The 17,133-nt window shown below is 34.9% G+C and overlaps 1 protein-coding gene across 3 annotated transcripts in view; it reads left to right on the forward strand.

Moving 5' to 3' along the window:
* The window catches only part of NOVA1 (NOVA alternative splicing regulator 1), a 148,035-nt gene that overhangs the window by 74,089 nt on the left and 56,813 nt on the right, over positions 1-17,133 (forward strand). For all 3 annotated transcript variants that reach the window (XM_088145409.1, XM_088145412.1, XM_088145413.1), the window contains one exon: positions 16,675-16,841. In XM_088145409.1, the coding sequence (XP_088001535.1) occupies positions 16,675-16,841 (167 nt within the window). The remainder of the gene's footprint in view (positions 1-16,674; positions 16,842-17,133) is intronic.

Below are 17,133 nucleotides of genomic sequence, written 5' to 3' on the forward strand. Positions count from 1 at the left end.
GCATATGAGTCCTGATTATTTAATCAGATTTAGATCTTACACAGCAGTGTAATATACAGTTTATATAAAAATATTGGAAGTTTTGGAGGAAGGTGGCTATTAATAAATGATGTTTTGGTTTTGTTGTATTTACCAAATTATCTTTAGAAAACCAGAATATAGCTACACACGGAACATTTTAATCAGTGCTTATATTTAAGCATGTTGTTGCTCATATTTCTGTATAGTAAGTTGTAAAATTATAGATTATTTGGAGAACAGTCACATATACTACCAGACTGGCTAAAGCACATTGAATTGTTTCTAAGAATTTCATTAATGTCAACTTTATCCTTCTATATAATCTGGTCAGTCTGACATTAAATATCATAAACAGATGCCTTTTAAAGCATTAAACAATCTCAGGCATTGCAATCAAAATCTGTATTTCATTCTTTGGATTCTTTCAGAAGACTAATTAATCTTACTTACACTGTCTTTTAACAAATGAAATCATTTGTAAAGAGGGATCTTTGCTAAATGGAATAATTACTTATTTTGTGTTCCATGATTATTTTGTAATACTAAATATTTCTATGTTTTATGTCAGGGTTCCTCAACCTTGGCAACTTGAGAATGTGTGGACTTCAACTCCCAGAATTCTCCAGCCAGCATGCCAAAGTTGAGGAACCCTTTTACATTTCAGTGTAATGAGTCATTTAAGGGATTTGTAGAACAAATTATAGACTTAAAAAAATATCTTATATAAGTAGAAAAAAGTTAGCTTTGCTTTCCAAGAGACATAATCAGCTCCAGAAAAGTATAAATGGAATATTTTCAGTTAATGTGTCACTTCGTACTCAATATATTCTTGTCTAATATTTCTATAATTAATTTGTTATATTGTGATATCTATTTATTTGTCACATTTCTATTGCCACCTAACTCACAGAAAGCGACTCTGGGCAGCATACAACAATTAGATAAAACAGCAAATAGATAAAAACAATCATTATAAAAAGATAAAAAGTAATTATTAAAATAAAGAATATTATCAAAAATTTTAAAATATACAAACCCCATGGAGAGAGCAGAGTGTCAATCATAGTGGAGCCATCTGAGAGTGTCTCCGTTTCTCAAAGACCTCTAGCCCTGATGACATGACCAGGTCTTGAGGGACTTCCTAAATGACAGCAGAGAAGGGGCGAGCCTAACTTCAGGAGGGAGAATATTTCACAAGGAGGGAGCCATGGCAGAGAAGGCCTGCCTCCTGGGACCCACCAAATGCAAGTCCCTGGATTAATGTTTAACTTCTCGGTGGCTGTATTTTAAAAAAACAAAAACAAAACAAAAATTGTGGATTACACAAAGAAGCTCCTGAAGTACATTTGTTATCATAACATATACACAGAAAAACATATGAAGTGAATGATGGAAAAAATACAATATCAAATTCATAAGGAACTAAATGAACTGAAACACAAACATGAAAAAAGTTAAAAACTCTTTTTTTATGTCAGCACAATAATTATGATAATGTTAAGGAGAATGGAAGAAGTGTAAAAGAAAGTCCATTATCCTTTCCTTAATTCCTTTTGTAATGAGTACTGGAGATAAAGAACATATACCTTATCCCCTTGCCTTATGCTTATGCCACTGATCATTAAATGTTCTTTAACCTGCAATGTATGGTGCGCAGTAGCAGAAAAATAATTTAAATATATTATTTCAAAATATAAAGTATTCTAGACTTTAGAATAGATTTTGGAATTTTGTTTTGTTTTAACTGGCATGAGCAGTTATTGTTAAACACAGTTGTATGCTATTTTAAATCTTTCAAGCAGGTAAATAGATTGAAACCCCTCATTGTTGTATAACTTCAGATAAAATGCCTTTTTGGCTACTTCTCTGCCCTTCCTAGTGGTAATTTTTTGCTTGTTACTTGAAGCTCCATTTAATTGTTGGTACTTGAATATACTTGCTTACCTTTGCTTTTTTTAAACAATTATATTTTGTGTCATGTCAATTAGATTATGGAAGTAGATGGCTTCTTTGCAACTTTAGTGCAGCTGTATGGTGATCTGAAATAACAGGGGAAGGGATGATTCAGACCATGGGTAGGCATACACATTATACATATCTGTACCACCTTTAAGCAAAGCCATCTCTTCTTGGGAATTTGCTATATGAGCCCAGGAGAAGACATAGCTTCTTTAAAGAGTAACTAATAGTGATATGTAAATGCCCCTACATGCTGCAAATCACCATTTCCCCTTTCAGTTTGTGTCGCTACATGGCCATTTATTTATTTATTTTTCAAAGTTATATATGCTGCCCATATCACAAGTGACTCTAGGCAGCGTTACAAGTAATCTATCTATCTATCTATCTATCTATCTATCTATCTATCTATCTATCTATCTATCTATCTATCTATGAAAAAAATATACAAGTTAAAAACTACAAAAGGTTAAAATTAAAACTAAAAAGTTAAAATTACAAACTAAAATGTGGAGACAGCATCCTCAAGCTACCAACCACCCCCAGTGCTGCGAGCTGCCCAGAGATGGGCGGCATATAAATTTGATAATAAAAATAAACTATACTATATATGTATGTATGTATGTATGTATGTATATATAGTCATATAGTACATAGATGGCATTATAAGAACTTAAGGGAGAGGAACAATTTCTAAAGGAGACCTGAAAATTTTACCCTCCAATCTAGAGGAGCCATGGCAAGGGAGACCATCTTACTTGCCAAAAATGTCACAGACAATCTATTCCCAGATTTATAATGCCTCCCCTTATGGAGTTTTGAGTGTAATGACATCACTGTTTCTTACTATGCTAATTAGGTCCTAGGAATGCAAGCTCAATATAGTGATCAGTTCTTCAGGGGATGGGAAATGAGGTGGTGGTCTTTTTCCTTCCCCCCAGTCCTCAACAGCAGATACTATTGTTCACAGCTGACAGAGATGACAGAGAATGGAAAGTCAGCTAACAGTTCACTGACTGCAAAATATTTATATTCTACACTTTATTTAGCTATATGAATGTATAACACCACTATGTCAGCTTCTTCACTACATGAAATTTAATTGGATGGGATTGCTATATGGTTAATCCAAAAATAAGACATTGCAATTAGATTAAAAAGAAATATTATACAGCAGAAGATAGGAGAGAGATACTTTCAAATCACAACTCCTGAAAGTGAGAATTATGTTTAAGTCTGAGTATATGCATGTATGGTGAGGGGATCTTCCAGTTTAATCACAATTTAAATCTATAATCAAGTCAGAACAGATTTGATGAAGCTTCAGAAGAAGAATATTACACTTAGAATAGAAAGTGGAATTGAGCTGAAATTTGAACTTGAAGTATGGACAACTGAATTCTGGCATCTCTACTGAATTCTGAGTTTCAGGAGAAATATGAAATACAAATGAAATGCATATATGCAGGTTAAACCACTTTTTATATTTTACCTAACCATTTCATATCTATAACTGTTTGTCCCTGACAAAACAGCTTAAACCTTGAATAAACTATTTTTTTAAAAAATACATAATTAAAGCAACAATTATTTATGGTTACATAATAATCATGAATTATTAGACTGGTAGGGTTAGAAAGAGGCATTTAGGTGACTGAATGCCTTTCCCCTACTAGTTTTTTTTTTGGGGGGGGGGCCATCGAGCCAGTTTTGATCCCTGGCGATTGCCTGGACTAGTCCCTGCAGTTTTCTTGGCAAGATTTTCAGAAGTGGTTTGCCATTGCCTCCTTGCTAGGGCTGAGAGAGAGTGACTGGCCCAAGGTCACCCCGCTGGCTTTGTGCCTAAGGTGGGACTTGAACTGCTGGTCTCCCGATTACTAGCCTGGTACCTGCATCACTACACTGAACTGGCTGTTCCCTAGTAATAAAGGAATGCAATGCAAAGCATCCCCAACAGCATCTCCTGAATACATCCAGTAAAGAGAAAAACTGATCACTTTTAGTATTAAATGGTTCTACTGCCAACTGATTTTACCATTAGACTTTTTCTTCTAATGTTCTCTTAGAAACTGCTTTTGTGTGATTTAAGAACATTTTTATCCTGTAATCTTGGCCCCAGAAAATAGATCCTGACTGACTTTTATGTGAAGCTCTTCAGATCCTTGAAAAGTGCTATCATAACTTCCCCACCCCCCAAGCTGTCTTTTCTCAAAGCTAAGTATATTCAGTTTCCTCAATCACTCCTTGATTAGTGACTGAGATTTACTTATTGGCATTGCCCTTATCTGCAGCTTTTCAGTTTCTCTAACTCTATCTTAAGATGTCATGCCTGAAAACGGACACAATACTTGAGATGAAGTCTGACCAATACAGAACATAGAATAACCATTAACATCCATGATTTGGAAACCTTATTTCTACTTATGTATCTTAAAATTATATTTCTCCTTTCTAGCACCCATGTTACACAGCTGATTCATATGCAGGTTGTGATAAACTACAATTCCAAGATAGCATTTGGAATATGTGAAATGTTAATGTGTTTTCTTATTAATTAATTTTGATTATTAAAATACAGTTTTTATCCAAGCTATTAGATATCTTGCAGCCATGACTCAAAGGAGAAAGAAATAAAGTGCTTGCGTTTGGGGTTCTCTGAGCTTGGTTCTTTTCTTGCAAACATTTCATTACCTGGCTAGGTAACATCTTCAGTGCTAAAATGGGATGAGGGTGCTCTCTATCTACAACATACAGTGTAAGGACTGTAACAAACACTACGTAGGACAAACAGGCAGAAGACTGGCAGAATGCATCCATGAGCACCAACTAGCAGTCAGAAGACATGATGAAAAGTCCTTAATTGCACAACACATGGACAGACTCAACCACAGTTTTAACCGGGAAACTGTCAGCATTTTAGACCAAGCCAAATCCAAACATGCAAGAGAATTTTTGGAAGCTTGGTATTCAGACAAGGCAGCAATTAACAGACACATAGAGATAAACAGCATCTACATACTATTCAAAAGAGACAAAAGACCAGAAGATCGCCTCACCAGCATTCAATCTCCAGCAATCATCACCCAGATAAGCAAAGGTCACCACCAGGCACACAATAAAGCAGTCAACATACGCTAATCAAGGAACTACCGGAAGAGCAAAACAGAACCCCCGCCAGCACTGGCAAGGCAGGCCACAGCAGATAAATTGAGAGCAAACCTCATCCCATTGTAGCACTGAAGATGTTACCTAGCCAGGTAATGAAATGTTTGCAAGAAAAGAACCAAGCTCAGAGAACCCCAAGGACTCCACAGTTCAACCCTGAGCTACATATATTCACCTCCATTGCTTGTGTTTGTCAAATAAATAACTGATGGGTGCAGAGACTCAAAATTACAGGGAATAGATGGAAGGTTTATAGCAACTTTCTTACTTTTAAACCACAATGGTTATAGTTTTGAAAAATATTTCAAATTTAGCATGCAATAGTTACATCATCCACTGATTTAATACATACAGTTTTTATCTTGATGGTATCGAAATGGCAGATTAGTTAATTTGTCAGAAGTATACTTAGTTTAATCTGCTATTCTGTCATCTCCTAGGCCCCTGTGTGGGACAGTATGTGTTATTCTGCTTGGTCTTCTTAGCCTACTTTCAGTATGTATGCATGGGAGAACAGAGATGTATGTTTAAGTGTAGCTGTACCTATGGTAATGTCAGGCCTAGCCCAAGGAACTCCAAGAGACAATGTAAAATCAGCTCAGCTATGTTTATTAACTACAACCTCTAGCAAGAATCTTCCCAGACTGAAACCCCAGGTCCCAAGTCAGCCAGCCACAACAGTGTGAATTCCTCAGGGAGGTGCCAGTCTCATTCTCTTGTAGTTCCCACGCTCTTGTGGCGAGCTAAGAAAATGCTTATCTCCCTGAGCCTGGCCTTCATAATTCCATTCCATCACAGGTATGTTACAGCTGGCTCACTTAACAACTTCAGATGTATTTGAAATCTCTGCATGGATTTGTTTGTACTCCTTTCAAATTGTAAAATGGGTATATGCAGGGGTCTCTGCATATATTGAGTATCTCATGGAATGTTTTCAGATTGATAATCTGGGAATACTGCACAATTCTGCCATTATAATTTGAAGGTGCTTTCATGAATTTGAATAGTAATCTGAATTATAAATGCCTCATTCCTTCAACATTTAAAAGCATTTTTTAGTCTTAAGCAAAATAGTAATTTTTCATGATATTTCATGATAGATAGACTTTTTCTTATATGTATAGGAGAGATTATTGATAAAGTTCAGATTACTTAATACAGCATAATGTATGTCTTTGGGTGTTAATCTAAAACTTCTTTGCAGTGAAAATGTTACATTTTGTTTTCTTTTTGTTTATTGTAAGTCCACTTAGTTAAGTAGTATAATAATTACTTTGTTTGCTTACCATAGCTACTGATGCAGCAGGTTTTTCTTAGGTTCAGATTTTAGAACCCTAAAATGGATGAAGCAACAAACAACGAATGCTGTATTTTTATTCACATCATAATTTGTGTCTCTTGTTTATATCTAAGAAACTTACTTATAGGATGGAATCCAGAGTTGCAACAGTGAAAAAAAAAAAATTCCAGTACTGATGTTGGTTTTTAAATTTGCAGAAAAGCTTCATTTAAAAGGAATTTCTCTCAGGAATGTGTCTTGAGAATTTATACTCAATTTATTTAACAGTTTGCATAAAACCTTATGCTGATTGAAGTACGTGTGGATTTTATTTTTATTTTTTTCACACAAAGAATTTGTGCTAAGTCAGAAAATATTCTGCTAACTACATTTAACCAATTTTAATTTACTTTGCAATAAAGAAGAATCTTACAAGTATTTCAGTATTCTTAACACTTGAAACTTCTTTTTATTCTTTAGATTATTAAAATATGCATTCTGTGGCCTGATTCTTAGCCTTGATGCACCAGCAAATAAGCATTTGTGATTGTACTTAACTGCTCTGCTATAACAACTTAACAAAACATAATTTTTATTTATTTTATTATATCAGCACAAATATATATGACTGTGGTTCTAGCTTAGGTGATGGAACAGTTCATATATTGGGTCTTCTGTGCTTATTTCTCAATTTAATAACATATCTTTCTTCCCAAATTCTCTACATTCCTAAGCTCTTATTTATTAATTCCTATTTTTCTTTCCTTGTAGGAGGCATTTTATCTTAAATGTTGGGATAACAGCCTAGGAACAATGAAGACAGACCTCTGCCTTCTTTTCCTACTAATTCCATCCTCACATTTAAAAAAAAAAAAAAGCATTCTAGACCCTTTAACTTCTCTAACAGATTCTTTTTCCTTTCCTACATTCAGAAAGGCACTAGGTTACTATGAAGATCTTCCACTTTCCATCTCTTAAAGATTTTGAACACTCTAGGATGATCCTCACCATTACATATTCTGTACAGGATTTACTATCATTTAAAAAGTGCTTTATGAAGTATCAACTAATGTCCATGAGAACATTTGTCTGTCTTTTGTTTGTAAACAATTTTGGTAAAATGGTGGTGCTATTGGAAAGCTGATTAAAGGAGAGAAATTGGGGAACTTCTGATTTTTTTACTTCAGAGAAAGCTCTGTCCATACTCCTTAATTTTTCAAAACATATATTTAAATATTAATAGCTTCTTAAGTTCTAGGACCAGGAATGGCTCTCCTTTTAACTATAATAACATTATTGGATTCCAGTTTTTAAGTCAAAGTAAGCACAGCTGGTGCTGAGAATTGCAGTCTAACAACACCTAAAATTAATTGGATTAATGTTCTGATAAATGTGTATACAATTTGACTGGCCAAATGGAATTTCCTCAGTGCATAATGTGAGCTAAAACATTTATGTATTTAGTGTTATTTTAAAACATGAACCTTATTTAATGGCATTTTAAAACATTTGAGAAAATTGGTCATTACTACTTATATGTTCAGGTTTTTAACAGCTCAAAAGTGTAAATGCCTTAGCAGTTACCTTGAGACATTAATAGAACCCCAAAAGTTTTTTAAAGTGACAAAAATGACCAATTTTGATTTATAGATTTATTTTAGTTACACGTGTTGCTTAAAACTGTTTGTCCTATGAGCAACTTCATCTGCAAGTTAGTCTATAGTGTTAGGTATGCATACATCTGTTAATTAGAAATGATATGACATTTGAGAATTGAAGAACCATAGAACAGTAAAACAAACAAGCAAAAGAAGTTCTAGACTTATTTTACCTTCTTTTTTTCATAAAAATCCTTTTCTTTCTTCTTATCTCCTACTTAAGAGTCTAAATAATTTTTACACAAATATATGTAAAAAGATTCCTTTGTAAGAATGTAAGAATGTTTGGGGGGGGGCAGAAGGTTACTTTAGAGAATAGTTTAGCAAACTGCATTTTTCTACCAATTCCAGTTTGGGAAATGTCCCAAAGGCATCTCCAGAAAAACTAAACTAGAGGACCCTAAATGCAGCTAAGAATTTTATTTGGGGAGTATGGATTTGGTTCATGCTTATAAATGTTATCACTAAAAACTGGGCAAGTGAATGAATGAACATTTTGGAGATGAACCCGCTGCCATTTGGATACTCGTTATCCCTAATGCATTGTTAACTCAAATTAGAAAACATTTCAAATATACTGTATATTTCAGAATCAAATCCAGTGTGTTTCAGCTTCTGAATTTCTCTTTCATACTTATGTACTTCAGTCATACGTCTCTCTATTTTTCATGCATTCCACTTTCTTGTCAATGGTTGGTGTGACTATAATACTAAATTACAGTATAATGCTATATACTAAATCATGTGTTGTATTCCTTTCCTTTCTCCACTTCTCTTCCAGTGTGTCCACAAGGAGAAAATGGAAGTAATTTGTTTATACAAATTATTTAATTATGCATGTTTCATTATACATTTACATGGGAAAGGTGAGAAAGTAGTAATGGGAAATAGAAAGAGGATGTGCTTCACACCTTTGCATCTGTTGTCTCTCAGAAGAGGGAGAACTGTCTTTCTAACATGATTGAGGAAGGCGAGAGATACACCTCAAAAATAGATAAAAATATAGTTGCTATCTTTAATTTAAGTCTTCAGAGCTAGACAAATTATATCCCAGGATATTAAAGAAGCTGGCAGAAATGATTTCAGAACTATTAATTATAACCTTTTAAAACTCCTGGAGAGAACCAATAAAATGCTAAGAGACTGAAGAAGAGGAAACATAGTTTCTAATATTCATAAAAGGGAAGAATGGGATCTGGGAAATCATTGATTGGATAGTTAAGTGTCTGTACTAGGCAAGCTGGCAGAACAGTTTGCTAAGCAGCATGTGTGTGAGCAATTAGAAATTAACATTAGTATTAGCAGCAGCTAGCATAGGTTTGTCAATAATTAATGTTAAACCAGATATATGTATTTCATGACAGAGTAGTTATTTTCTTAGACTAAGAATGCATATAGTGCACTTTGATCTTAGTAAAACATTTAACAAAGTCTATTACAATGTACTTGTGGAGAAGATGTATAAATTTGAACTAGAGGGTACTGTGCCGTGATGGATTTTTAACAGGTTTAACAACTGCTTGTAAATGGTACTGCAACAACCTTGAGTTAAGCATCAAGTGGGGTCCCCAGGACTCTATCCTTGTTGCTGTGCTATTTAAAAATTTTAAGCTAACAAAGTAGAATTAAAGGGCTGCTTATTAAATTTGTGGATGATGCCAAGTTAGTGGGAATGGGTGACACCTTGAAGATAAAATTATAATTCAAAATTACCTCAACAGGTTTAAATGATGGTCAAAATCCAACAGGATATTATTCAGTGGTGACAAGAGTAAAGTAGGAAAGACCTAAGTAGGAATAATCAAATTCCTATGTACAGAATTGGGGAGACATGGCTTGGCAGTGGTACACCTGAGAAAGGTCTAACTGAGCATAATCAAATAGTATGATGCTGGTGCCATTTTTACAGAAATATTACATGCAAACCACAGGAGGTAATAGTTACCCAGGTAATTATGCCTGGGTAAATCAAATTTAAGAGTGTTGGGTCTAGTTCAGGACACAGCATTTCAAAAATGATGGGGTCTGTATGGGTTCAGATAAATATTACCAGGACAATAGTACATTAGAAAATCAAACCCTGTGAAGAATGGTTAAAAGAACTAGGAATGTTTAGTTTGCAAAAGATAAGACAGAGGGGAGAGCCAAAGATAAGCTGTCAGTAGCAAGAGCTGGACCTGTTCTCTGTTGAAATCAAGGGACAGAAAAAAATAAGAAATTGAAACCAGGGGCAGGAGACCAATGGGTTGAAACTAAAAGAAAGATAATTCAGGCTCAATTTTAGAAGAAATTTGCTGGTACTAAGAACTGTTTTAATTTAGGCAACAATCTGCCCAAAACAAAAATGGGCTCATCCTTGCTATAGGTTTTCAGTTGTCAGCTGAATTATCCATCAGGGATAATTTAGTGGATTTTTGCATTGGGCAGGATGTTGGACCAGTTGACTTATAAGATCCCTCCTAATCCATATGTATTATGATTCTTTGAGTATTAAGTCAAGAATTGCTGATCTTCTTGTCCTTTCTTTAATCCACTAAAGGAGAAGGCTATCAATAACTTCAATTAGGAATTTTCTGAAAGGATCGTGATTGGCAGAATTTGTCTTCCAACATATGTTAAGTGAAGTCACCCACAGTATTATTTCATTTCATTTTAACCCTGAGATTCTCTGTACTAGTGCCAAGTTCATACAAATGAATTTCTGAGCAGGTATAGCTACTTTTAATACAAAATGCAATTTCAGTATTCACTTCATGGTTGTTACCCCGTGAAGTCCTTATATTAATTGTTTTAGGTTATGAATGATTTGCTTCTTTGTTTTATTTTATTATTTGTGGACCACAAGAGAAAAATACTGACAAAATGGCAAGTAATAGTGATAACTTTGTCTTTGAAAATTTGAAATGCTACTCTACTATCTCCTTTTTGTCTGGCTTCAAGTTGTTGATTTCTTTCATATTTCATTCCCTTTACATTGTAGAAGTCATGCTTGGAGTCAGCCATGGCCATGAAACTTTATATTTAAACACAGGCACAGTAACTCCAGAGAAAAAGTAATTCCCTTTTGGCAAGGCATCCTTCTGCAACTAGAATAGAAATCAGGCAGGATGCCAAAGAAAGGCAACCACCCCCTCCCCAAATATGTGTATAGCATAATATGTGTATAGCGTTGAAATGCAGAGGAGCACTGCATAAAGGAGCCTTTGCACCCTTCTATGAACTAGAAAAAAAAAAATACACATTATGTAAAATTTCTAATCTGCTAATTTCCAGTCTCCCCCTCTCCCATACTCTTTATGAGTGGTAAAATAATATGATCTCTGAATGGAGCTCTGTAACTTAACTGTAAATTAATTGGATTAGTTCTAACCTACAGTTCTTTCAAATATAGTCACATATATTCTTTGTCATACCTTTGGAAATGTTTATGTCAAAATGTGTAGTAACAGTTATTCCATTCTCACGTATTCAGCATTAGTGGAAGAAGTTAAGAATAACATCAGAGCTGTGAGCACTATAAAGCTTAGAATTCCACAAAATTTATAAGAACTGGTTTATAAAGTGGTAGCAGTCTTCATATATAGGAAGGAAAGTTGTAATAACTATCCATGCAGAGGGTTGTACATGTGAAATACATTTTGTAAGATACAATACCTACCCTTCTTTAGAGTAAATCAACAAATATAACACCCATGTTTAGAAAGGATCTCTAACCTTTTTGGACTGTGTAGTTTAGAGAATATGGGTACATTCATAAAGCACTCACCATGATGGTCATGAAATTCGTGATTTGTGATCAGTTGTGACTATACAAATTACTCATTTACAGTGGTACCTCGGGATACAAACTTAATCCGTTCCGTGACTCTGGGCGTATCCCGAGTTGGTCGTAACCCGAAGGAAATTTCCCCATAGGGTTCAATGTAAATCCGGTTAATCCGTTCCGCCCTCTGAATTTGGTTGCACCCCGAGGCAAATTTCCCCATAGGGTTCAATGTAAATCCGGTTAATCCGTTCCGCCCTCCGCCCGAATTTGGTCGCAACCCAAGGCAATTTCCCATAAGGTTCAATGTAATTACCGTTAATCCGTTCTGGCGTCCACGGACCACACGGAAAGCGGCCGGGCGCGGCGTGGTGCGGCGCGAAAATGGCCGGGTGCAGCGTGGCGCGGCGTGAAAACGGCCCGGCGCGGCGCGAAAACGGCCCGGCCCGGCGCGGCCCGGCGCGAAAACGGCCCGGCCCGGCCCGGCGCGGCGCGAAAACAGCCCGGCGCGGCGCGAAAACGGCCGCGGACCACGCGGCAGGGCCGGAAAAACAGCCGCGGACCACGTGGCACGGGCGGAAAAATGGCCGCGGACCACGTGGCACGGGCGGAAAATGGCTCGTACCCCGAGGCGGAGTTCGCAAACCGAGGTAAAATTTTGGGGCCAGAGCTGGTCGTAACCCGAAAAATTCGCAAGCAGAGGCGTTCGTATCCCGAGGTATCACTGTACTAGAAGATAAATAAAAAATAAAGAGGTTGTGATCTGTCACTTTTTTTGTTTTCCCAGTATTCTTTCTACCACCTGAATCTTTTCTCAGAAGATGGCATACTTCCTAAACAAAGCATTGAGCTTCAGTAATAGTCTCTAAGAATGTCTCTGAGGTATATAAAAACTCAGGCCATTGTTGGAAATATGGATTGTGCTTGGGGATGATTCTTTGCTTTGCACTCATCTTAGCTCCCTTATTCATTTTCAATTTAAAGAATTATTTTTAAAAAATAGGGAGGCACCTACCTTATGTATGCCAGGAATATTGGTAACTATGGATGTAAACTCTGGCTCAGGTTAGGGAGATTCCACATTGTACTGCATTATGCACATGGTGGACAGGGAAGGAATGCCTGTAGATTCAACTATCACCATATTGGCATCATAATGCAAAAACATTTTGCTTCTATATTTTATCTTTGTTATTTTCGTAGAACTAAAATTCAGAATTTGTGTATGTAGAGCATACACTAATCTGAAACTTCTAAAGAGCAGTGTGCAGAAAAGTGTTGCTTAAATCAGAACTTAATGAAATTTCGATTTGGGCTCTTTCATTTCTGTTATTTTGATAGTGTTCATCAGTTTAAGGGTTGTCTGTGTTAGTTTCCAAGATCTTCTATGTAAACTGATACCTGTTTTATATAAATGTTTTGTCTGCTGATCAAGAGAGAGCACTTACATTAGCTACATTGATCAATCCACAATGCTTCTTATCTTATAATAGACAATTAATACTTCATGTAAAGACTCCCTGGTGCACTTGTTCAGAAATAGAGCACTTAATGCAGGAACCACAGGAGTTCTACACCAAAAGAGAGCTTGCAGAGAGTAAAGACAAGAGAGAGAGAAAGAGAGAGAGAGAAAAGAAAATTGCATCCATAGATCAGTTTAATTTATATTTCAATAGTTAGGCTTTCTGCCAAATATCTTCTATAATAGTAGTACAACTTTTTGAAATAGCATAGAGAATATATATATATATATATATATATATATATACACACACACACACACACACACACACACACACACACACACATATACGTGTGTGTGTGTATATATATATATATATATATATATATATCACAATTTACTAGAGACTGCTGAAGGCACACTTTTAAAGAAGTAAGTGTTTAAAATTGCATACCATTCTACTTCAACCAATACAGATTTTATAATTCAATGTCTCTCTTCCCATAGATAACATGTTACAATACAGAAAATACTGTGTGTTTAGCTATGCATCCATAATAACTTGGTGCATTTCTTAGTTATTAAATTAAATCTTATTATCATATATAATTTAAAAAATGAAAGTTACTTAATAACTTAATAAATGAGAAAGAGAATTTGTTTTCTAAATATGTGCTTATCAAATAATTTATAGAAACAACTTTCTCTGAAACATTTCAACTTTCTTTTATGTTGACTTTATCCTATGTCAAATTATATACTTGGAATAATGCCCCCTCCCCCCATCTTTCTTCTTTACAGTTTAATTAGGAGATGTCTATGTAATTGAGAGCAATGACTTCATTACCATTTAGAGTTTCCAGATTATTGTTAGTGATCCTACATTGTTGCTAGCAATTTTGGTTAAATGAAATTCAGGGAATTTTATCTATTAATTCCTGACCTTTTGTTTGAGTTCATGATTATAATGATGAAACTTACCATAGCATTATTGCTGCTGCCTTCTTTGAGATGTTTTCAATGAAAGAATATCCAAACATTTTTAAATACTATAAATAAAAAAATTAACAACATAATGTTCTTGAATTCTTTATAAATGTGCATGCAGTAGTTCTATCCTGTCTGGATTTTTTTTTTAAATTGCTCATTTTTTCCAGTATTTCATACCAGTAGCCACTTTCCCTTGACCAATGCATTGAACAACATAAATATGTACTCAACTTTCAATGTCAAAATTAGAGTATCTGCCTTAATTTCCTACTCCTTTTCATATTAATAATTTTTCTTCTCATAGTCCAGCCACTAATAGATGACTTATATTTGCACATCCATTAAAGAAAGTTATATTTACAGTGCTTTTAGAGTGATTAAAACCTTCCAAAATACAATGTTTCAATGTACAAAATACTATTGAAAATATGTTAATCTTATTTTAATATTGCAATATTTTTTGTGAATACTTCAAAGTGGAAGAGAAACCTATGTTAAAAATATGCTATGCATCTTTTGTTGGAATGGATGCACTCTTTCAGTATCTTTCTATGAATTTTAAATTAATTTATCCTGGGATTGATAAAAAGGTAGGTGTTAAATTCTCACCTCTAACATTCTGTTTTGGTCCTGAATATACCCTCAACCAAGATCATGTTGTAACCAAAGAATATATTCATTAACTTAACAGGAGCCTGATCCTGAATTTAAAATGATTCCTTAAAATGGAAGATAAGACATTTCCCCCCTCCCCCCCCAAAAAAACCTTATCAACAAACCAAAATTTTCCTTGGTAGCTAGGGTTTCCATCTCACCGAAACCAATCCTAGAGATTTTTTTCCTCCAAATAATGTTTGGATGTGACCAACCTTATTGCTTCCTAGAAAGCATGGAATTGAGCAAGAGGAGTCAAGATGAACTTCACTTTAATAAAAGTGAAAAAGACTTCCCTTTTATTAAAATTAAATCATTGTAAAATCAACTACCAAATTTGTCTGCATTCTCTTACACACAGAAAGGCTGGAAATCTGAATTCATCAATCAAAAGCTTATACATGCTTTTGTAGTAAGTATCATTGAAGTTGATGGTTCTTACACACAGGTAAATATGTGTAGCCCACTGGTATGCTAAATTAGTTTTGTCTGTCTTACTCCATGTTTACTCCAGCTTGGCAGTACTACCTTGGTACTGAAACATGAACACTCTAAGATTGGGGTAATAGTATTTGTGAAATGTTTATGGAATACAATAAAATGTAGCTGTTTTCTATATTTATACCTAAGAGCACATATAGTTTAGCAAACGCTAATTTTTTAAATAGGAAAAATTCAGTGCAATCTTAAAATTCTAAAGATATAATAGCATAAAGAATAGCATAAAAAAACTCTGAAACTCAGCATAATTTATAGGATGTTGATGGCTGAAAAGCAAAATTTTCTAGAAATATATAAGTACTGTAATCTACCATACCTGTAAAGTTTATAGGGCCTTGAGTAATGTCCCAGTCTATAAGGAAACTTTCCTTTGTGTTCTTAAAAAGCTTAAAGGCAGTAACGCAAAACAAAATGGAAAGCTAATTGTTGTACCAGGAAATAATGGGGTTATAGAATCCTGTGGATTAGATTGTGTATATAATAAATAGCATATAATAAATAATTTGTGTATTGTAATAAATAATAAATTTGCATAACACTGTAGATTCCAGACTGGAACTTACAGTTTAGAGTACTGTGTTTCAGTATAAGAAATTGTGGTTCAGATCCTCACTGTGCTCTTGGACAAGCTTCTATATCTTAGCCTAACTTAAATTGTTTTGAACCTAAAATAGTGCTCTATATTCCTTTAGAGCCAGAGCTTATAACACATAGGCAAGTATATTGCAAGGAAAGTTTTTAGGGTTGTGCAGATTGATTTACTTCATGCAGGCCTATCTCACTGCCCAGCAGAACAAAGTTCCTCACAGAGGTGCTTCAAGGCAGGCCAATCTGTCTTAGCTGGCAGATCAGCTGTATGAATAATGGTTTCACTGCATGTGCTGTATATGCAGAGAAGCCGCTACTGCTGAACAAAGTGAAATAGTCAGTGTAACCTTAAGTAGTTATTCTAGTTATCTTCATTGTATCTAAATATGATCCACATTATCCACTCCCATCCTCCCCCAAAAATCAAAAAGAATAAAAAATTACCCATTCTCCATCCTTGTGCATGATGTTCTTTCATCCTAGTCATTATGCATTACAGTATGATTCTATTTTTCATGAATTGGCTATTCTGTTCATATCAGTAAAGCCTAATAGGCTATGGTTTGCTTAGTTGCTGTAAAGACCTAATATCTTAAAAACAAGACAACAAAATGTGTTTTATTTGTTTCTAAAGGTACGACAGAGCGGGTGTGTTTGATCCAGGGAACAGTGGAAGCACTAAATGCTGTGCATGGCTTCATTGCTGAAAAGATCCGAGAAATGCCTCAAAATGTGGCCAAGACAGAACCAGTTAGTATTCTGCAGCCTCAGACAACCGTCAATCCGGACCGCATCAAACAAGTGAGTTTTTATTGAGAGGAGAATAAGCTGCTGTTGCATCAAAAGTATTGCAAAGAAACCTAAGCAGTTTACAAATAAAGTGTCCAAAGTAAATATATTTTGCATAAGTATCAGAAACTTTTCAGCATTTCTGATTTTGAAACTACTATTTCATTCTTTACATTTTGACATTCATCTCCTGACTTTGACATCATCAACTGGAAATCCTCCAGAACTACTATTATGTAAGAATAATAAATACATTTATATTTATATTTATACTGAAAAAGAGAGCACAGATAAGTAATTTTAG

This window comes from Python bivittatus, unplaced genomic scaffold, assembly GCF_059951505.1.
Source record: "Python bivittatus isolate LINGU-HERP-01145 unplaced genomic scaffold, Pbiv_v1 ctg000480_np1212, whole genome shotgun sequence".
In the NCBI taxonomy this organism is placed as follows: Eukaryota; Metazoa; Chordata; class Lepidosauria; order Squamata; family Pythonidae; genus Python; species Python bivittatus.